The following is a 24,462-nucleotide window of genomic DNA, read 5'->3' on the forward strand; positions in this document are numbered from 1 at the left end:
TACTCGACGAACAGCAACAAATTGAATAAATGTATGTATAGCTCACCCTATTCAGCTGCCTGATTTTTAGATTAAATATATAATCTCACGGCAATATCCGTGGTTTAAAAAGGAAGTGTTTGCTTTACGTGCTTCCCTCTTACAAAGAAAGAGTGGAAGAATCACTAGTGCTATTGTTAGCATTAAGGACTGCACTTTAACAAATCAAACAGCCAAAAGAAAAAAATAATGGCTGCACCTTACTTCCAAAAACGTGTGTATTAAATCAAATTAACTCTGGCCCTTGGCATACACATACATAACTGTATTTGCTATCTATATCGAACCTTCACAGTTTATCAACCCCCTTTAATTTCCACCTACAGATAGCCTTCTTCGGCAAGAGCTGATTGGCACATGACTCTTTGCCCAAAACGAAGGAAGTTGCCAGGCCAACATAACGCGGGGGCCGGCTGTTGCCTTGGCGACAGTGACGCGCGGTTTAATGGGAAGTGAGGAACCTCTGATGGTCAGCGAACGTGTCTGTAACATTTAAGTAACTTATTTCCGAAAGAACGATAAAGAAAGCCAGGATGGACGGAGAAATGGAGGATTATTTCAGGAGCGTTTTCGATGAGAAATTGCTGGTGTAAGCTGCTTCTTCCAAGCTTGGGAGATCAAAATATACGTTGTTGGTTCCTGTGAAAATAGTTTTTAGTATTGTCACATTTTTGAATGTCCGAAGTGTAGGGCTGCTGTACATCTGTCTTTTTACTGAGCATTGAGTCTACATACATTTGTGTAAATAATAAAATAAATAAGTAAATCTAGTTAGGCTTCGATTCCCAATCAATGAATGCAATAAATAAAAGCGTCAAAAATTCCAAATGTCCTGCCATGATACAGGGACGGAAGAGCCAGAAACAGTTTCAGAACTTTCACTTATCGGTGAAAACTGTGATACTTGTTCTGGAAGGTGGCAGACCTTAGTATGATAAGGAACAGCAGAAACAGCTGAAATTATACCTCCTAAGTCCATACCTCTCAAGTGTACCTCATTATGAGGACCATACCTCTTTTGGTGTCTTAAAAAGCACATGCTCTTCGAAGTTCCACATTGGAAGAGTCTGTCTTCATCCAGTGTTAAAAATTCTTTAATGGATATCCATGGTGACTATAAGTGAGCCATATTACTGCATTAAAGTATCTTTTTTAAAGAAAACCAGCATATTTTATCCATCCTATGACCTTTCCAGTTAAAGTTGTTATTAAGCTATTACTATGTGTTCCACATTTTGCCCAATTGTTCCACATTATGAGTACTAGTGTTCCTCATTTTGGAGATGGGAGGTTGAGAGCTATGCTCTCAACTGTCCAGATTTTTGCAGAATGTCCAGATTTTTCACTCGTTCCTCATAAAATTTGTGATTTTCTGGCAAATCACTGGAATGATCTGAGGACTGAAGTTACTAAATAATGGCATACATTTGATTTTCAGACATCAAATCCTTCAGAAAATGTATGTCAAAACAAGCCCTGTTACTGTAGCAACTTTCTAAGTTACAAACCCTGTTGCTGTAGCAACTTTCTAAGTTTTATAAAAGCAGTATTTAAAATATGTCCCTGTTTTTGGGCCTTTGTCCCCAATTTTGTTGGGCCTTGTCCAGATTATTTGCTCTAAGAGGTTGAGAGGTATGGCTAAAACTGTAAAATAGCAAGCCATTATTTTAATAATGAAGTGAAAGCTAGACCTTTACACTAATTGCGTATACGGTTTGTTCCGTAAAATGGCATGTTTCTGTAAAAAAAAAAAAAAAAAAGCTGTCAGCTGTATCAAAGTGGTGCCAGGGCTGGCCTTTGGTCAGCAGGTACCCTAGGCAAAAGGGATCCACACCACCCAGTGCCGTCATCCTGGTCTACCTACACTATCCCAATTACTTGTTTCTTCATTTGTCTCACAGTTTGTCTTACTCTTCAGTTTTTCCTGTATTAATTGAGCACAATGTTAAATAAACTATTTCTTTACTAAAAATAAATAAATAAACAAATACTAGAAAAGCGCCCCTGCTAGCCTAGTTGACCTATGCCGAAGGCCAGCTATGAGTGGTACATTTCTTTTTAAAGTAAACATTTCACTTTGAAATTCACAATAAAGTCCTCGGCATGGGTATAACCTACTAGAATAAGCCACAGATGCCATGGTACACATTTAGGAGGACAGTAATACCTCTCAACTGTCCAGGTATTCACAGAATGTCCAGATTTCTGAATTATATTTTTGGCCTATTCCTCATAAAATGTATGATTTTTTGGCAAATCACTAGGAAGATCTGAGGATTGCAATCACTAAATAATGACATACATTTGAGTTTCACATTTTATATCCTTCAGAAAAATGCATGCTAAGACATATTGTGTTATTCTAGCAACTTTCTAAGTTTATAAGAGCAGTATTTAAAATCTATCCCTATTTTGGGGCCTTTGTCCTCCATTGTGTTGGGCTTTGTCCATATTTTTGTGCTAAAAGGTTGAGAGGTGTGGGGACAGTTATTTATTTTTGTGCAATAATGTACATGAAAAAGTACTGCAGTTAACCGTGTTTTTATGGTACTTGCATATTAACCTAACCAGGAGCCAAATATTTCATATGTATTAATTCAAGCAGGAGCCAAATCTTTCATAATTCCCCAAAATAATGTGAATGTACTAAAAAAGATGTATTAACTGATTGTCCTCTTTTATTATTTTGCAACTTAAGTTAGTAAAACACAGAAAATAATATCCACTTTATTTATATGCTCTGTCACTGTCTCTGTGGAAGTATCACAGAACAGGAAATATGATTACAAATCTGACTATTTAAAAGTTAAATAACATGGCTGTCAACATTGCAAATGTAATGATTTTTAAATGTTATACTTCTTAAGGAGGGTGGTATAACTGTAGCATTTAACTTATGCAGTAACATGTATTTAATATACAGTAGTACTCACATTGCTGAAACTGTGTATGAGTACTGACTTCAGTTCATACATATGTGATGTACTGTGCAGGAGGTATTAACCCAGGGTGGGAGGATGGCATAATAGTTAAGGTGTTTACCTTGCAGACACAAGGTGCAGGGTTTGATTCTCACATGGGGTAATGGGCTAAGCTTGAAATGGCCCACAAGGGTAGTTAGCCTAGTACTATTCTATAAACCTATGAACCAGGTTGGTGTACTTTGGCGACAGAATTGATAATGCTGTGCAGGAGGTATTAACCCAACCTGGTTGGCATACTTTGGCGACGGAATTGCTACTTTACATAAACATAACATGAACATTTCGACTTGCTTCAGAAACTCTCTTACTATCCATTTTTTTCAGTAACCAAATCCATTTCTTTCATGTACTATGCAAATTACATTTCCAAAATATATCTGATCAAGATATGACTTTTGCTGAGCATTTTCCTCTTTGTTAAAGCATATCATTTCAGGAAGCCTGTCCAGAGACATTCAATGTCAATGAAAGGGCTGCAGTTAGAGGGGACTGGACTATGTTCTTAAAGTCCACATACATTTTAAAAAGAGAAAACTAAAAGAAAGAAAAAGAAAAGAAACTGGCTATGCACCTGATCTTTAGCACCCATGTTTTTTTCACTTTCCAGTAACATTAAAGACCTGACTGTTGACATTACTACTGTTCATTTAGCACATCACATTGTTTGCAGTATTTGGAAATACGCTAAAATGTGCATGTATGCATTTAAATTTTAGGATAAGTTATTTTTGTTGCTGAAATCATGACTCCAAAAGAAAAAAAATATAGAAAATGTAATATGAGAAAGTATTTCACTGGGGTTACAGTCTCAGCGCACTGAGTTTCCACTATGTATGAGATGAGAAACAAAGACACTGTTTTCCATTTAACTATGAAAATATTTTCAATTTCCAGAATTTGGACTGTCTAAATGTAAGAAAAACACACGCTTTCATTGAATGTGGCTTAAATACCAGAATATAGATTGTCAGAGTGCTGTACAAGCATGATTTCATGACATTTGGCATTTAATACAGAACAATCATTCACAACTTGTATTTTCTTATATTTATTACTTATACAAATGGTCAGTTTGCTTAATTCATTGTTCTGTACTTAGAATGCTTTAATTTCATAAAAATGGCTAGTTTGCTTTATTCAGTGTTCTTTATTTAGATTGCACTAAATATTATAATACAATCATGGTAATAACTGAAAATTACACTTAATCACTAGCATAATTCATGGCTCTCAGCTCATAAGAATGGAATTTTAAACTGTAAATCAGTTCTAGTATGTTTGACTGAAAGTATATTTAACTAAAATACATAATGTCAAAAAACGACCAAAAGTACCTATGACTAAAAAGAAATTTGACTGAAAAGCCATTCTGTTCAAAAGTGTTGAAGTCTCAAGATCTTATTTTATGATATCGTTTTTGATTAAGGGAGTTGTTAGGGAAGTACTTTACAAGATTTTGCGTGTATTGATAATGCCCAATATCAGGTTGTATTCCTAGATTTGTAGACACTTGTGTTTGTACGCCAGCACTATTTTAATGTTCTGTTTTTTCTCTTTGCTCCACTGTTATGTGTTGTGTGCAGGGGGGGGCTTGCCCTTCCTGCAAAAGAGCTTTTCATAGTGTGTCTGTTGTGTTAAATGTTTTAGATGAAATGGCTTTCCAGACAAATTTCTTTTCAGTCAAATGTACTTTTTTTTCAATATTACATGTTTCATTCAAATATGTTTTCAAACATAATAGACCCCTGTAAATCAGTGTCATAAACATTGATACAGTAATTTAGATACATCATATATAGTTAGTGTATTTGATTTAGAGCTTTTGAATGTTAACACTCGACACTTAAAAATGTTAAGATCAAAAATAGTAATTGCAGTGCATTTAGCATGACAGACAGGAACTATCACAGAGAAGGTAGCAAAAGAATTACATATGCTGAAGGATGATCTTGCACTGGGCCTCCCTGGGTATTGAAGAAACTATCCAGTTTATCTGGAGAATTAATGGCTCTGTTTTATAGTCTGGCACTTGAGAATAGGGTATTACATGCAGCTCAAGGAAACAAATTGCGACAGTGCTACAAGAGTTGATCTAATGCAGCTGTATGCAAGTTATGTTAAACTTGAGACAAAGGATGGTAACAGGGCAAATTTGGACATGCAGGTAATGTAATTATTTTGGGAACTTTTTTAATAGACTAGATGTAATTATTTTGGGAATTTTAATAGACGAGACAACATAGTTTACTGAGGGCATATCTGTTCAGATATATTTTTATGTCTATTGTGAAGTGCACATCATTGCAAATTCACAGTTTTTGTTAACCAAAACATCTGTCTCCCAGAGACTGTTTGTTTAGACAGGCTAATGAACTACAGATTATACCTCCTTGTGTCCTTGTCTGGATTTACCGAATCTTCTCACACATCTCAGCATCCCTTATACTGCATTTTGTGTTCTCACTCAGTATATGAGTAGCCTCTGGAGCTGTTAACTCTTCTGCTAAATGAACACTAACTATAATGTAACATAAAAAACTAATAAATCCAAAAGGCGTACACAGATTTAGAATATCAAACACTTTTAATCCTGGTACCTCGACATTTTGCCTTCAAGGGATATCAACATATCAAATTCTAAAGCTTAAATATACTAAACAATTAAACAATTGTGTTTCAAAATTTGTCTATACATCCCACATTTAAAGTGACCAGTGCACATTATACATAAACACATCCCTTAGTCATGAAAACTTCTATATTTCCCATAGAACTTCAGCAGCAGCAGCAAAATTACAACAACAAAATTACCATGAATTCTACAACAATAACATCGTCAAAAAATTCAACCAAGTTTACATAAAAAATACAACACCCTCTCATAATGTGTGTATGTACTCATATGAAAAATACACACACACACACACACACACATATATATATATATATATATATATATATATATATATATATATATATATACACACATATATGGACATATTATCAATGAAATTTCTTCAAAAATTTAACAATACCTCCTGATTTAGTCCATGTGGGACCGAGGTTCCAAAATTAAAAATGAAAGTAGTCTCCAGCAGATTTAACTTATTAGCAAATAGAGTACCACTACCACAGTTGCCAGATCGTTGGGCTAATACACTAAAAAACAGGGAATCAAAACTTCACGAATGGGCTTCAATAAAATGTTCTGCCACTGGACTGAAGCCTACCCCTTCTAGTATTTCCCAAATGTTCCAAAATTCTAATCTTAACTTTTCTTTTGGTCTGACCTATATATATCTAACCTCATCACACCCACAACCCAGAATGTATATAACACCACATGATTGACAATTAAACCTTGCTTGAGAGACAAATCTCTGCCCATTCATCATAGTATTAGATACATTTCTGATTCTATGGCACACACTACAACTCCCACAAGGAAAAGACCCTAATGAACTATTCTGGGTCTGATTGGAAATTGGGTAGTTCAACAATTCTTTTAGGTTTAAAAATCTACCAGAAGAAAAAGTCACATGTTGTGGAAATAAAGTGCTAAGTGTATCATCAGCTGGTATCATTGGCCATAACCTTGTAACCACCTGTCTGAGTGTGTCTGAAAAGGGACTAAACCTAGTAACATAAAATATTTTATTTTCTGTCCCCTCCTCTCTTGAAGTAAATTGAATTATGTGTCCAAACTTACTATTCTCATGCAATTGTTCCCTACTTACCACATCATTCAACAATTTATTCTTTACTTCATTAATAATAGATCTAGAATACCCTCTGGCAGATAGTCTCTCCTCTACTTCAGCCAGAGATTTCTCTTTAGAAGCCATATCAGAAGTATTCATCCATACTCTTAAATTCACCATAAGGCATTGACTTAATGAGATGTTCAGGGTGCATGCTGGAAGCATGCAAAAAATTATTCACAGCAGTACTTTTCCTAAATGGAACATACTGAATAACTCCCATCTCATTCACAAAAACTGGACATCCAGAAAACTAATGGTACTGATGTCTGTGTGACAACAAAACTGTAAACCATGACTATTAGAATTCAAGTCCTCCACAAATTTCTCAAACTCAAATAGATGTCCCTTACATATGAAAATCAAATTGTCTATGTATTGCCTATATAACATCACCGTTTCCCCTGTAATAAATATGGCTGTACACAAACCCCAAGTACAAAACAGCATAATAGGGAGCAAAAGGAGCCCCCATAGCAATGCCCCTTATCTGCAAATAATATTCCTTGTTAAAACTAAAATAGTTGTGTGTTAAACAAAATTCAAGTAACTCCAAAATGTAAAACAAATACACAACTAGAAAAACTTGTAAAAAACAAAAAGAGAGGCAGAATCAGCAAGTCCAACAAACAAACTGTTTAATGGTTAGCACTTTCGTCTGCCACTAATAAGCAAACTACATCAGACAAAGAAAATAGGACATTTCATATTTTAAATAGTAAAAAATACATGACATCACTTCCCATCTCTGTTAAAAGACATAACACTTTTAAATATATGTATACAAATGTGTGTATGTATATATATATATATATATATATATATATATACATATATATATAATATGAGAAAAAAGTTTAAATAATTATATGTGCATGTAGCTATGTAAACCTATAGTTAAAAATCATCTTTCTAAAGATTTAAGTTTTAAAAGACATTTCACATTACAGTTGTCATTTGATCCTGGGTAGCTGAAAGCATTCAAAACAAGCTGCCAGTTAAGTTCCTTTTCTTCCAACAGCAATGACCAAGGGCCACCCCGAATGTCTGTGAGAAGTTGTTCTATAACCACAAATGAAAAAGTGTGCACTGGGTTGCTACTGACATGTCTGGCTAAGGCATTAGTAGGATTTTGTTACCCTATATTGTATATGTGCTTATAAATGCATTGTTTTAGCTGTCTCTCCGTTTTACCAACATAAAAACATTTGCATTTATCGCACAAAGCTAATATCAGTCCTTTTGTTTCACAGTTGAACCTACTTGTTATGTTCAGTTGATGTTTGTTGCCAGTTATTCTTTTGCCAACTTTAATATACTTGCAAATATGGCATCTGCCACATTTATACATCCCGGGACTGTTAACATTTTTTTTATTAGGTCTTTCAAGTAAGGCTTTCAAGTTACAGCCTCTTTTAAAAGTTATCCGTGGTCTCTCACCCAACTTTAGACAAACAGAAGTATCGACCAGAATCAAATCCTAGTTTTTCACAATAATCCCTTTTAAAGTAAGTGCATTAACAGAAAAGGGGTTAATAAAAGTTGTATTGAAGTCAACAGATACATTTATAGTAACTTCTTCAGCTGTTGGGAGAAAATTATTGGCTGAACGTTCTGACCTCAAACTACTACACAAAATTGGTGGTGGGTTGTAAATATCCTTATGAATCTTAGGAAGAGCAAAAAAAACAAGGTATCTTAGGTGCTGGCATACATAAATAGCTATGTGTCAATGTTAACTGTGCCCTCGATGAACAGATCATTAAGTAAAGATCTTATCCTCTGATGGGCCCCATTAACTTCATTTAAAGATACTTTGATGTAAGAGTCAGCTTCTAATAGGCATGCCACTCTCTTAAACCAGTTTTGTGTAGTAGTTCGAGGTCAGAAGTTTCAACTAATAATTTTCTCCCAACAGCTGAAGACGTTGTTGTAAATGTATCTGTTGACTTCAATACAACTTCTATTACCTCTTTTTCTGTTAATGCACTTACTTTAAAAGGAATTATTGTGAAAAACTGGGATTTGATTCTGGCTGATACTTCTGTTTGTCTAAAGTTGGGTGAGATACCACGAGTAACTTTTAAAAGAGGCTGTAACTTGAAAGCCTTACTTGAAAGACCTAATAAAAAATATGTTAACAGTCCCGGGATGTATAAATGTGGCAGATGCCATTTTTGCACGTACATTAAAGTTGGTAAAAGAATGACTGTCAACAAACATCAATTGAACATAACAAGTAGGTTCAACTGTGAAACAAAAGGACTGATATACTTAGCTTTGCGCGATAAATGCAAATGTTTTTATGTTGGTAAGATGGAGAGAAAGCTAAAACAATGCATTTTTGAGCACATATACAATATAGGGAAACAAAATCCTACTAACACCTTAGCCAGACATGTCAGTAGCAACCCACAGCACACTTTTTCATTTGTGGTTATAGTACAACTTCTCACAGACATTCGGGGTGGCCCTTGGTCATTGCTGTTGGAAGAAAAGAAACTTAACTGGCACTGCTTTCAGGGACCCAGGATTAAATGACAACTGTAATGTGAAATGTCTTTTAAAACTTAAATCTTTAGAAAGATGATTTGTAACTTTAGGTTTACATAGCTGCATACGCATATAAATATTGAAACTTTTGTCTTATATATATATATATATATATATATATATATATATACATATACACACACACACACACACACACACACACATGCACACACACACACACACACACACACACACACATTTTTTATACATATATTTAAAAGTGTTATGTCTTTTTAACAGAGATGGGAACTGATGCCATGTATTTTTTACTATTTAAAATATGTAATTTCCTATTTTCCAACTCCAAAATGTAGGCACTGCGTGGTCCTTCACCCAGTATTGATGCCATAGCTTCAAGACCCTTACCTGTTGTAATATTCGTGTACAAAGAGGAAATATCCAAAGTGGCCCAAAAATATTCTTTTCTCCACACCATATTCTGCATTAGAACAAAAAGCTCTTGTGTGTTCTTTGTGTGGGCTGGTACGGAACTCAAATGCATTTTAAGTAGAGTTCAATAATACCCCCACATTTTCCAGGTAAGAACCAATGCCAATGACAATTGGTCTCTCTGGTGGCCTGCTCACATTCTTGTGAATCCTTGGTATAGCATAAAAATATGGGTCTCGAGCATTGGCAACAAACAACTTCTTAACAGACTGTGATGAAAGGAACCTCAAGTCTTTCCCCCTTCTCTAATAGTTCACTTAACTCAATTTTAAACCGTGACAGAGGGTTGTAAGGGAGCTTAACATAAATTCTGTTGTCACACAGAAGCTTAGTTACCATGTTCTGGTAGCCAGCTTGGTCCATAATAACCCAGTTACCACCCTTGTCTGCTACCCTAAAAATTAAATCTTTTATCTGGCCAAGAAGTTTGGAAACTTCCTGCCATTCTTTACTTAAATTAAATTGTTTAAATTTGAATTTACTAAATTCTTTTTCAGTGTTATTCAACAACAATTTTTCAAACATAGCAACAACAGGAGACAGTTTAGGGGGACAAAAGGCGTTTTCCACATTAGGTAAACTAGGAATCTTAAGCTGACAATAACCAGTAACAAAAGCAGTGTTTTATTCAATGCTTTCTTCAGTGCTGCAATTAAGTGCATTTAAACTTGTACTGCACCTCACTTACAGTACCAAATATTAAGTATATGTACTACTTCAGTATTACAGTACCAGATATTAAGTATATGTAGTACCTCACTTACAATACTAGATAGTAAATATATTTAGTGTCTCACTTATGGTACTGGATATTAAGTATTTGTAGTACCTCACTGTTACATTTTCCTACATTGTTTGTCTGTAAATGGTACAGTTGTTAGCAATGCAGCCTTGCAGATCTAGGTTCCCCAATTATGTTCTAGGTAGGGGTACCTTCTGTGGAGTCTACATGTCCTCCCTATGTCCATAGGTTTTCACTGGGTTCTCCCATTTCTTCCAGCATGCCACAGACATGTTGAAGGTGAATCAGTGATCCTTCAACTTGCATGAAGATGTATATGATGGGCATGTATGTATGCGCGTGCACTCGTGTGGGTGTGTGTGCGCGTGCGCTTTTGTGTGTTTTTGTGTGTGCATCTTGCAAATGCCTAGTATCTAATAAATGCTAGGAACAACCCCAACTTCACCACAATCCTAACTGGACAAGCTGATATAAGAAAATGGGAAACCTCTTTTTTGTCAAATTCTGCTTTGCTGTGTTTTGAAACATCAATGCAGAAGATCATCTGTTTACAATTGTCAGTGGTTCATTGCATCAGCACTGACTTGGTCACAGATTTTTCCTTGTTTGTTGTTAGCTGTTTGCAGAGAAGAGGTAGAAGGTAAGTTTTATGTTCCCTCATTTTTCTGTTTTTCCTGTGTTTGTGCAATCGTTTTGTTAGTATAGATAAACATCGGGGTATGGAGGCTGCAGCCACATCAAGGGGAGAAAATGGGCCTTGGAAAAGTTGGGAAAGCTAAACTTCATGCCAGGATCAACTACATGGCTGAAAACCTATTAACAAGTAGTAGAACATCCTGTGTCCCAGCTGGTGCAACCTTATCTGACACTGATATTTTCCACTGCAGAGCCCCACAATGATCAATTTTATGACCATTTTTTCTTTTTTATTAATGACATAAAAATAGAACATCTCCGTTTAAATTTAACATTTTATGCAGATGATAATTTGCTTAATAATTCTGCCAAAACAAGTGACAATCTCTGGTAAAAACTGCAAAATTACATCACTGGATGTATAATTGAACCAATAACAATAAATTGCTCATCAGTTTGCTGTAATATTTTTGACAGTTTTTAGAAACTTACTGATTCCAAAGCCAATACAACTCTATGACTTACATAATAATCTAGTTCACAGTTTGAACCAACAAAAATATATGTGCTTGATACCTGACCCCATGCTATCTTTTAATCTGCACACAGATACATCAGTGCCATGAACTATGCCCCAAATAAAAGTATGTTACGAACTATCACACCTACTAACTCCAGAAATAAGATTAACCTTGGAAAGAAATGTCTTTATTAATAGACTATTAATGGACAAAGCCTGAATTTGTCCATTAACAGACTTAAAAAGAAAAAAGTCATGGCCATTCAGAATTGCCATATAGCTGAAACACCTAATGTCCTTAAAGGGTCATTTGCATATATCCCATGTTGCCTCTAATGCAAGAGGTTTAAGGAATCACAGTGGAAAGTCTAATCTTGCTAGATTTTTCTTTTGGTTTTTAGTGTTCTTGAGCTACTCAACCCCTCATTTCGATCAGCAACAGACGAAACAGTGTTCTGTAAAATAGGTCCAGCATCATGGAGCAAAATACCAAAGGGTATCACAAATAAAACAACCTCAAAATCTACAGAATTAAAGTAAAAGAACTTCACAGTAAAGAGATCGAATGTCCATGTTTCACAGACAATGATAATGTATCACAACCAGGCCTAAGTATACATACCTCTAAAGTTCTAATGCACTGTGACTAAACAACTCAGAAAAATAAGTTCTGTAAATTTATAAATGTGTAAATAAGATATAAATGAAACATAATAAGAACATCCAGTAATATGTTATGTAAATAACTACCGCAGTCATCATACATTAGGTTGTGAAAATTTGTAATATGTGTAGAAAGAAAGTGCACAATTGGGATGCTTAGTATGACTACTACACCTCAGAGACAGACACTGTGCATGTGTGTGTGTGTGTGAGAGTGTATATGTCAGAGAGAGAAAGAGTGTGAAAGGCAGAAAGAGAGCAGCGAGAGATTGAAACTTTAGAAGACAATATCATGAACTGACAGAACTAAAGGTTCTCCCTACATGTTACATTATACTTAATATCTGGTACTGTAATACTGAAGTAGTAAATATACTTAATATCTGGTACTATAAATGAGGCACTGCATATACTTAATATCTGGTACTGTAAGTGAGGTACTACATATATTTAATATCTGACACTGTAATACTGCGATACTACATATACTTAATTTCTGGTACTGTGATACTGAGGTACAGCATGTACTTAATATCTGGTACTGTTAAGTGAGGTACTACATATATTTAATATCTGGTACTGTAAGTGAGGTACTACATATATTTAATATCTGACACTGTAATACTGCGATACTACATATACTTAATTTCTGGTACTGTGATACTGAGGTACAGCATGTACTTAATATCTGGTACTGTTAAGTGAGGTACTACATATATTTAATATCTGGTACTGTAAGTGAGGTACTACATATACTTAATATGTGGTACTGCAAGTGAAATACTACATATATTTAATATCTGGTACCGTAAGTGAGGTACTACATATACTTAATATCTGGTACTGTAAGTGAGGTACTACATATATTTAATATCTGGTACTGTAAGTGGGGTACTACATATACTTAATATCTGGTGCTGTAATACTGAGGTATGGCATATACTTAATATCTGGTACTGTAATAGTGAGGTACAACATATGCTTAATATCTGGTACTATAATAGTGCAGTACTGCATATACTTAATGTCTGGTACTGTAATACTGAGGTGCAACATATACTTAATATCTGGTACTGTAATACTGAGACACAATACATAATGTCTGGTACTGTAATACTGAAGTAGTACATATACTTAACATCTGGTACTGTAAGTGTGGTACTACATATACTTAATATCTGGTACTGTAAGTGAGGTACTACATATATTTAACATCTGACACTTTAATACTGAGGTACAACATATACTTAATATCTGGTACTGTAATACTGAGGTACAGCATATACTTATATCTAGTACTGTAATACTGAGGTACAGTATATACTTAATATCTGGTACTGTACAAGTTATGTGAAAACAAGAAAAATACAAGTTATAATGTGAAATTTGCACCACTACAGTGTCAGACATTTTGCATATCTAAAACCTCATCCGCGTATTTTCTATTTATTTTTCCCCCTGTTTAAGTAGTTTATTCTTTTCCCGTTTTATTTGTACTTTGTGGTTTGCACTCTTTTTCCATCTGTTGAAGCACCAGCAGCCTGTATGCAAAATTATCCTGACTAGTTTTAGCAAAGGGTTCTAGTTACTTAAAGGCAATACATTTTATCTTTAAGTTTTTTTTTTTAACTGTACAATTTTGTGTGGTATTTTTCTTTTAACTGGTTGAGGGTGTCATTCTGTGGTAGGGGAGAGGATGTTTACATTTTTATCTCATTTGGAGAGGTGCAGACAGTGACTGAAGGTGAAGTGAGCTTTGCTTATTTTTTGCTTACAGTTTCTCTCTTTTAATTTTGAGGCAGCTTTATTATTTTTTTTTGTTCTCTGTTTTGTGGCTGGATTCATTGTATTTAGGAGCTAGGTTGTATGGTGGGATTCATGAAGGGGGATTCTCTGATCTGTGGTCCTGGAATAGTGTATGTTAGGAACCATAACATTTTTTGTTTCTTAAGGACTGGGTAGGGTTTGCCATAGACTGTTAAAATTAAGGACAGTTTTGTTTGTCAAGCTGGCTAATTGATTACTTAAAAGTCACACTTAGATGACAGCTTCTGCACTTTTAAGGTTAGAAAATTAAAATAGTTTGGGGAGATTTTTAATTATTATTTTTGTAATACATCCAGTTCTGATGTCTGGGGTATTGCTTGGAGGACAGTGATGTTTAGGAATATTGCATCTCATGTATCAATTTATCTGTTTAATTATTGCAAAGTTATATGCAACTATGTTTTCAGAATCACCTCCAATAAAATGGCTAGTGGGCATACATATGTCATGGATTGTACTATGAAAAATTGACAAATGATTTCTGACATCAGAACAGCTTGATCCTTACAGCATGAACTATGGCCCTGATAACAGAAACGTACCATCCATTGTATTCAGTGTAGCAAAGCAGCTAGAAATAAGTCTCTAATTTCTGTCCTTTAACGTTGGTAAGTACAGCTGTTTTCCCCACAGCACAGTCATAAATATAACTACTTCTTTGTTGCACACCACTGGAGAATGGAGAACCTTCCCAATATAGTCCACAGTGTTCCTGGGCAAAGCAACTGTTTTAGTCTAATAAGTGTAAGTAATTTTTGAGTTGTTGCGTTCCAGTAAAACAAAGTGCTACTGAACGATATCTCTATAAATAAAATAAAAATGTGACAGTACTGCTCAGTGGGAAATAAATATATTTCTTAATGAAAAAAATATAGCAGTTTAAGAATAGACCATACTTTCTTCCCGAAACATTTACAGATGAAGTCTGTTTACAAAGACAGAACTTTTACAATCTTTGTAAACTAATTAAGCAGTCACTGTGTAAAACTGTGCTATGTGACCATGTTCACATTCAAATATATGTGGTTGATTTCAGTAGATTACTGTTTAGAAGAAACGTGGCATTGTAAAGTATATGTGAATAATGGTCTGCAGTTAAATGATTAATTTTCTTTTAACACTTCAATATGCCTCAGAGGTACTAAAAGACCATAGTACAGTTAAAAGTATACTACAGCTGGTGAAAGTCTTTACCTAAATTATAGGTATCTGATTTGGGATAGTTTTGCATTCTGATTAGTTAACTAATGAAAAAAAAAAAATTTGTTCACATGGGACAGTTTTGCATTCCAATTAGTTAACTAATGCAAAAAAAAGTTTTAAAAGCTTTGACTAAGTAATGAAACTTCATCAGTAAATTGCTCACCCCAAATAAATCAGGTCTATATTAGAACATCGAAGTTTCAAAACTTCAAATGTTCTAATATCGAACCCTATTCAGAGAAAGCTGACAATATTAAAGCAACAGAAAAACGAAATTTTACCTAGGGAAAGAATTCGGTTGTACGTTTCTGTTGCTTCGGTATTTTCAGCGCTGTGGTAGAAAGTTACGGGTCGGGTTCAGGTAAGTGTGCGATTGAGTGAGGGTTAAGTTAGTTAGGGTTAGGGTGCGGGTTAGGTATGTGTGCGATTGTGTGGACGTGAGGGTTAGGGCGGGTTAGGTGAGTTAAGATTAGGGCGCGGGTCAGGTAAGTGTGCGACTGTGTGAACGTGAGGGTTAGGGCGGGGTAGGTGAGTTAGGGTTAGGGCGCAGGTGAGGTGAGTGTGAGATAGTGACGGACCTTAGGGTTAGGGTTTGGGTTAAGGTAAGTGGATAGTTAGTGGTGTGTGTATAGTTTAGTGTAGGGTTAGGTGTAAGATTTTAGGTGTATGTGTGTGGATTGCTGTTTGTTTGAAGTGCTTGTGTTGTGTGTATGTATTTTGGAACAGCAAATTTTTTCCCTAGGAAAAAATTCGCTGTTCTGTATGTTTGATGTTTTCAGCTTTCGCTGAATAGGGTTCAATATTAGAACATTTGAAGTTTTGAAACTTCGATGTTCTAATATAGACCCAGTAAATCTATTCACTTTTCCACAATGCAGTGTGGACAGCTTTTAGTTTTATGATAACATTTTTTTGTACATTTCCAGTCTGTAATTCAGATAGGATAAACAGTTCTTTCATAAGGGGTCAGGATTTTTCTACAGGTTTTTACACCATCTGAGATGTCAGTTATTCAGTTATTTTCCACTATTTGCAGGGAGGTGTTAAAGCCTATCCTGACACTCAACAGCTATGAGACACCACTTAGTCACAAGACACAGATGAATACACACTCACACGCACACGCACACACACAAGACACAGATGAATACACACTCACACGCACACGCTCACACACACACACACACACACACACACACACACACGCACACGCACACGCACACGCACACACACACGTACACACGCACACCCACACACACACACACACACATACACAAACACACACACTTTTCAAGCCTGTGGGCAATGTGGAGGATTGTCATTTCATCTACAACATGTCTTTGGGATGTGGCAGAGACCACACCATTTGATTAACAGGAAGACACATAGGCTGTACTTAGAAGGCACTCTAGCTGAGAACCAAACTAGAAAACAAAGCAATGTTTGGCAGCAGCATTAACTACTGCTCAACTGTGCAGCTCTTTTTTGGGGGGGATTTGTATCATTTCTTTTATTTTTAGGTAGGAAGTACATTTGCAGATTTCTTTCAGGGTTCCATTTGATGCCCATTTTGTTTGACAATTGATAACGTTTCATCAGTTTAAATTAAGGAAATAGAAGACTACTTATTGTCCATGTGAAAAATGTATACAAAATGTGTACAAGTGTAGAATGGAAACACATAGTGACCTTAGTATGCAAGCAGTCAGGTTAGCTTTTTGTACTCGGTAGCTGAGGTGCTAGTCTTTTACAATAGCTGGTGCATTGATTAAACAATTGTATAGAATAAAAAAATGGTTTCTTAGGTAAAGGGCCCAGTGTGAGCAATATGACCATCTTCATAGCTTCATAAGTTAATAGGAGATTCCTAGGCTAACGGCTGAAGAGCCCTTAAAGCCTAGCCAGGTTTACGCAGATTTTATCCAATTTTCTATCCCTAAGGGAAGGATAACCAGAGTCAGCAAGTGAGGTTTTGAATATTTTTACAGACTGCCTCTATCCATACTGACATGGGCATCACCCCGGGAGTAAATTTGCAATTTCCCATCCATTGGGCCAGATTGCACTTGAAGACGGTCAGGAAGGACTCTGTTTCATGTGAATAGGAACCCTATTCCAGAGGAGGGGCAATCTATGGGACACGTACTCGTCTTTCCAGCATGATATATTCATGTTGGAGATCAAGTTTACATCTTTGGAGCAGGTAACCCTCATGCAGTTAGTTTTATGAATATGCAACATTTCCATCTGGGCTGCGACAAAGACTGCCTTCTAGGTCAGGCACAGATAACCCCTCAGTAATTGGGAGGAAACTGAATGCAGTAATAGGGCTTTTAATCAGTCCACATATGACATGTTGGTTATACCCTGTATTTTTTGGTGAGTAACTTCTGAGGATGCTCCCAACTGTTGCAGTTGCCTGGTGAGGTACATGCAAAAGGGTACATTTTACTCAATTACTAGTCTGATGAGAGCCAAGTACAGTGGTACTATGACATCTTTAGATATGAATGCCATGCCCTTATTTATAAGCTGAGACATATGGAAGGATTTCCTCACCACCATGGACACACGGTGGTCAAAGTTCAGCTTACTATCTATGTGAGTACCCAGATCTCTCACCACTGGGTCCACTCTTATGGGGACTCTATCAATATTGTAATTTCCAGGGGTATATGATTTCCCAAAGGGTATTATTATGCATTTCTTCAACTATAGTTTGAGGCCATGGCTCTGACACCAATCATTAGTCTATCGGACCTTTCTGTAGGATATCAACCTTGTTTGAGGAGTCAGTGATTGCCTCCAACTTGCAGTCATCAGCAGACATTGTCAACCAAAGGCCCTCTACATGGGGAACCCAGCACTGAGACTTGTGGTACTCCGCTGGTGACTGGCCTCTTGTTGGATGTGGATTCCCCGACTCTAACAATGTATACCCTATCCATGAGGCATTTGACTATCCATCTAGTGATGTAGAGATTTATGCCTAATTTTGTGAGTTTAAATATAATACCCAAGTGAGATATTTTGTTAAATGCCTTGGCCAGGTCGAGATACGCAGTATGCACTGTCTTACCCTCATCCACAGCCTTGGTGACTTTCTCAAAGAAGTCCACCAGACTGAGAAGTTAAGACCTGCCTTTGATGAAGTAAAACAGGATCGGGTCTAAAGTCTGAACATTTTCTATGTCATTGTTAATCAGGTCCATGACTATCCTTTCCATAGCCTTGCATATGAAGCTATTCAGACTTACAGATCGGTAGTTTCTTGGATCAGTTGTTGGTCTTCCCTTGTGCAGAGGGATGACTATTGCTGTCCTCCACTCAACTGGGACAAAGCCAGTCTGAAGACTGTGGTTAACTAGGGATCTGAGTGGGTCTGCCAGGTTATGTTTCTGTGTTGCAAGCATTTTAATTGACACCCTGGGATTCCATCAGGGCCCATTGATGCCATGTTTCTAGCTTTATAATGTGCAGTAGCAACCTCTCCTTTTGTGATAAAGGCAAAGGAAGGGTAGGGGGTATTTCATTGGGAATGGCTGGAAGTGATTAGGGGTGAAATTTGAGCTGAATTTATTAGCTAGTGGGTTTTCTATTCCTTTTGGCTGAGTATGGGTAGTACCATCTACAACCAATGGAGTACATTGTTAAGTGTTTCCCTTAAGATTTTGGACATAACTAAACAAATGCTTTGTGGTTGTCCTTTGCTTAGGAAGCTATTTTAGTCTCATATTTAGCTTTAGAAGACTTGACTACTACCCTGATTTGTCTGTTGAGAAGAATGAGGGATTTTTTTCTCTGTTATGCACTGTCCCACTTGCATATAGACAGGAATTTCTTCCTTCTGTTGTATAGTCTATTCATCTCACTGGTCCACCAGAGTAGCTTGTTCTTCCAGCTAGACCTGAGTTTAGTTTGGTCAGGTGCTGCCATTTCTATGCGGTCGTGTACAGGGCATTCATGTATACTTCTGCATAGGCCTCCATATTTTTGGGTTTGGGGGAGCTTTAAAATTACCTATACTATCACTTAATAGAAAGTAATTTGACTTGGAAAAATTCTTTAATGTTTTAGGGTTTGATGGGGGTTGTAAAGTTACATTTATTTCAAAGGAGATTGATTTACGATCCAATCTTACCAATGAGGACATTACACTGGGAGGTGCAATGCTCCCCATGTTTGTGAGTACTATATCAAGGATATTTGATCCCCTAGGGGGGAGTGCAGACCAGCTGTTCCAGAGTATGTGCATTGACAAAGTCCAGGAATCTCTGGGCCTGCATGTTAGTGTTCATATATGTTTTCCAGTTTTTGAAGCCTAGTTAAAATCGCCCATGAGTAGTGTTTTGGCCTGAATGGTAAGTGATTCTCGTAACTTCAAGTATGCAGAATGATTTTTATGGTTCATGGTTGGAGACCTGTAGCTAACAGTGATATGGCGGGTGATTTTGCCTATGGTCAGATGGACATGAAGTAGCTCAAGCAAGTCATCCTGCTTGACCAATCTGCAGGTGTGATTGTTTTTTATGTAAATGGAAGCACCCCCTCCATTAGTTTTTGCCTTTTCAGAGGGTGGTTTGAATGTGGGATAGGTATTGTAGCCTTGCACTGCTGGGGTGCTTTCCACAGCCTTTAACCACATCTGTGTAACTGCACAGATGTCAGTATTCTCCAGGTTGAGGAGAGCTTTCAGGGAGTGCAATTATTTGATAAGACCCTTAGCACTGAGTAGTAGTACTTTCAGCTTGGCATTAGAAGAATTTATCATGTTGGTAGGTATCTTGATTTGGCACTGCCTAAAAAAGGCACTATGGAGGTGGCTAATGCCTTGACCAATATTAGAAAGCCTAGTGGTGACATATGCAGCCATCTCTGACAAAGCAGCATGGTGTTTCGATCATGTTGTCTCAGTCTGACAAATACTGGATCGCCTTGGAATGACACCTGTAGCTAATCCAGTTACTTAAGTCAATCATTTTCTGTCTGTATTGTGGTATCATTCTTGGTGAGGGTAGAATGCTGCTCAATGCGAGACTAATGCCAGCTTGTGACATGTATTCAGAGAGGTTCATCATGTCTCTCTTCATATAGTCCAGCGAGGTACATGTCAGATCATTCACAACCATATGGACTATGACTGAGTCATACTGGTACTTGTGGCTGAGTTACCTGAGTGCCTGCATGATGTGGTGAATCCTGGTCCCTGATAGACAAATGTCTGTAACCCTCTCCTTATCCAGCCTGGTGAGGGAGGTGTCTGTGTGTCTCACAATGAAGTCTCATATGACCAAGATGTTTGAATGTGTGGTGTTTTGCCTTAGGGGCTTGGTTGTGGAGACACTGTAATGTGTATTTTTATGTGTAGTGGTTAGTGTTGACTTGGTTTTGTTTGCATGTGGTTTCTGAGGGCAACTTACAGGAGGTTTCTGAGGTTTTGCAAAGTTACTTGTGAGTACCTGCACATATGAGGGTTTATGTTTTGAGACTTTATTTAGTGAGGGAAATTATATGCTTGTGCTGATAACCTGTTTGCCATTTGATTTGTTAGGATGTGAGAGTTGTTTCTCAATTTTCATAGTGTAACTTACTCTGTCTCATACTGTGTTTATTTGTTTCGGGGTACTTTTCCGTTAATGGAGCAACACTTTCAACTTCAAGGCGAACACACACTGAATTGTAAGAAGAGTTGACCTCATTTTAAGAAGTGTGATATTGCCTTTTTTTCTTAAATAGTGCAGTAATCTGCATTTTGTGGCATGTTACAGCTGTGCTTTACATCCCTGCACAGCTGTTAGGTTTGATGCTCTTTACATTTCAAACAGCAGTTACCACTATAAGCGGTTTTCTTACAGTTGGTTCTGCGACTCAGATAGTGGTGCCACGGCAACCTGAATGAATGTGTTTTTTCACTACTGGAAAGGGTATGTGGGAGGCAACAATTACATCTGGCTACACACTTGGGGGGGGGGGTGCTACGATATGTCCTTCCTAGTAGCTCAGCATGTTTAGGTGCTGCTCAGGTTGCTCACTTACTCCACACGATGACACGCAGCCTTTCAGTTTTTGAAGGGTGTGAGCTGTGCTCTGCCCCAGTTATAGCACCGGGACACGTTCGGTCAACTAATTTTAACCCTCAGTCACAGCTATTAAACAAGCTTAGGCCATTTTTACATTAGGAGGTGTCTTACAATGAAGTGCTTACATAAAGTGGAGAACATGTTCTGAGAGCCAAATAACGCAAATAAAGAGCTGCTGAGATAACTGTGAAGCAACACGGGTGGGTATACAGTGAATTCTCAAAAGCAAACTCAGAGAGCCACTTCACATTACCAGAAAGGGCACTTAACGGGGCAACACTTATGTTCTTTTCCGATGTTGTGCTGATTACAGAAAGCGTCCGATGTTGGGCTGATATCAGAAACAGCAAAACCGCTCATTAACACTGTTGCCCTGATAACAGAAATGAACCGTTTCAGGATTACGTGATTGGCAATCTATATAAGATACCAGGCTGGCCACAGAGATACCAGTGCCTATCCATGGTTTCAGTTTTTTGTTTTTTTTTTACTGTGAGTTTAACTAGGCAAAAGTGTAGGGAGATTTAACTGGACTGGGATGACAGCACACAGATGAAGAATGGGTGCTATACTCAGAGGGATTGCAGCTATTCCACAAGGTGATGCTGCTCTGTGCACAACTCAGATGCTCCTAGAGCAGCAGGAGGACTGGGGAAGATTGCAGAGATAGTTATTCTAATGGAAATTTTAACTTGATAGTATTTGCAGCTATACACAGAGACCAGCTTAGCACAAACACTTGGCTTAAATATATATTCAGAAAAACAAGTATTATAACCTCAAGACCCACAGATCAATCAGGAAAAGACACAATAAGCTTTCAGCCAGTAGCCCCAACTCAGACAGGTTTGCTACAACACACGTCTAACACAAGACTGCAGTCGGAAAACCCTCTTAATGTATAAATGATGGTTTTAGACCTCAAGTGCAGGGAAACCACACAATCCAGATACTACTGTCCAATAAAACTAGCAGACACAGTGTAATTAAGTGCTGTAGCAACAGTAGAAACAGTTCAGCTTTGAAACTCTACTAAACTGTGATAAATGTAATAATTAATACAGACTTTTTATGAAACACAGTAAAATAATCATTAGAACTGTAAAATGATACTTATTTTTGTTGTTTTAGTAACAGATGGATTTAGATGCAGCAGATTCTCTGTAATTCTCAGGTGAAGTAGCCAAACTAAGAGCAGCTCTGAGAGATTGTGCACAAAGCCATGCAAACACTTGACTTGTATAGAATCAGAAAATCAGGTTTTACAACAGCAAGGGCTACAGACCAATCAGGAAAACACAAAATAAGCTTTCAGCCAGCAGCCCCCAACTCAGAAAAGTTTGCTATAGCATACTTCTGCCACAAGAGTGCAGTCAGAAAACCCTGTTAATGTAAAAATGCTGGTTTTAGAGCTCAAGTGCAGGGAAACCACACAATCTAGGTGCTACTGTTCTGTAAAACTAGCAGACACAATGTAGTTATGTAATACAGCAGCAGTGGAAACAGTTCAGCTTTGAAACTCTACTGAAGTGCGAGAAATGTAACAATTAATACAGGATTCTTGTGAAATAAAGTAAAAATAATCAGCATAACTGCAAAATAATACTTCCTTCCATTATTTCAGCAACAGATGGCTTTAGATACAGCAGATTCTCTGTAACACTCAGGCAAAGTAGCCAAACCAAGAGCAGTTCTGAGGAATTAAGCCATTCCGATACATATAGAATATGTGTCACTATATAATTGTGTTAAAGGTATGTAATAACTGAAAAAATATTGCCTGTTCTGCAACATTTTAATGTTTCAGAGTTATAGCAGAGCTTTAATACAAGATCCTCAATTATGCCCAGACCATTAATGAAATGCAATTTACATTATCGGGCCAGTCCTAAAAGTTTTTTGAGGTAGAGCGCTGATCTCCATAGACCTTTTTCTGACTCAAACAGCTTCTTAAACCTCTAAGCCAACTTCTAGGTGATAAAAGGTTGCAGTAAAGCTAACTTCTTTTTCTTTCAGCTTTTCCCAGTTAGGGGTCGCCACAGAGGATCATCTGTCTGCTCATAATTGGCAGTGGAGTTTTACAGTGTTGAGTTGCCAGCCCGGCACCCAACCTTCCACAGACGGCACACACATGCACACACTCACACCTAGGGCCAATTTAGAGTGTCTAGTCCCCCTACTGCATGTCTTTGGGATGTGGGAGGAAACCGGAGCACCCGAAGGAAGCCCATGCAACCACAGGGAGGACATGCAGACTCAGCACAGAAGGCACCCCAGCCGAGAATCAAACCAGAGAATCTCTTATTGTGAGGTGGCAACGCTAACTGCTGCACTATTGTGGCCGCCCGTTGCAGTAAAGCTAACAGTGTTTTAAAAATTATTGTAGCCTTTAATAGACTTTTAGTAGATAAATGTGAATATTGTCACACCGGACAGTTTTTTATATGTTAATTTATATAGATTTTGCAACCTTTGCGTTTGTAATGAGACTCCTTTTGTAAACATCTGATGAATGCATTATTCTTAAATGTGATCACATTTTTAGTAAGACAGTTAACATCTCCTTAATCCTCTAAGCCAACATCCAAACTAAGAGGTTTTCTCTACATTTTGATGCAGTGATATACCAAGGGTGGACACTGACAATCCTCTTGTTAGACTGGTTTAAAGCAGGGTTTTTGCAAAGTTTTCCCTTCCCCATCCCCTTGTATTAAACTGTAGAAACTCAACAAGCAGTCACATTGGTAAGAATCATACATTTATTTGAGTGACTGTTATTGGAAGTACCAGCCATTTTGCCCTGCCCTCTCTTCAGTTAAAATGTAAAAACTCAGCAAGTATTCCTACAAGCATAAAACAGTTGTACATATTACACATATACAAAGATACTAAGACCTGTTTTAGCATCACTATGTGATAAGTGTGACAAGTGGATGCTAGCAGGACTGTATAAGTACTTTGTCCAGACATCGGGGTATGTTTTCTAACAAATACAGACAGACGG

General features: G+C 37.1%; 1 protein-coding gene across 1 annotated transcript in view; it reads left to right on the top strand.

Moving 5' to 3' along the window:
• The first annotated feature begins 452 nt into the window (after nucleotides 1-452).
• Nucleotides 453-24,462, top strand: part of CFAP73 (cilia and flagella associated protein 73) — a 551,824-nt gene continuing 527,814 nt past the window's right edge. Inside the window, exon 1 of the mRNA XM_044068437.1 lies at nucleotides 453-628. Within this exon, the coding sequence (XP_043924372.1) occupies nucleotides 573-628 (56 nt within the window). The 5' untranslated portion in view covers nucleotides 453-572. The remainder of the gene's footprint in view (nucleotides 629-24,462) is intronic.

The sequence above is a fragment of the Protopterus annectens genome, chromosome 4.part0 (assembly GCF_019279795.1).
Source record: "Protopterus annectens isolate FY-2018-M chromosome 4.part0, PAN1.0, whole genome shotgun sequence".
Classification (NCBI taxonomy): domain Eukaryota; kingdom Metazoa; phylum Chordata; order Ceratodontiformes; family Protopteridae; genus Protopterus; species Protopterus annectens.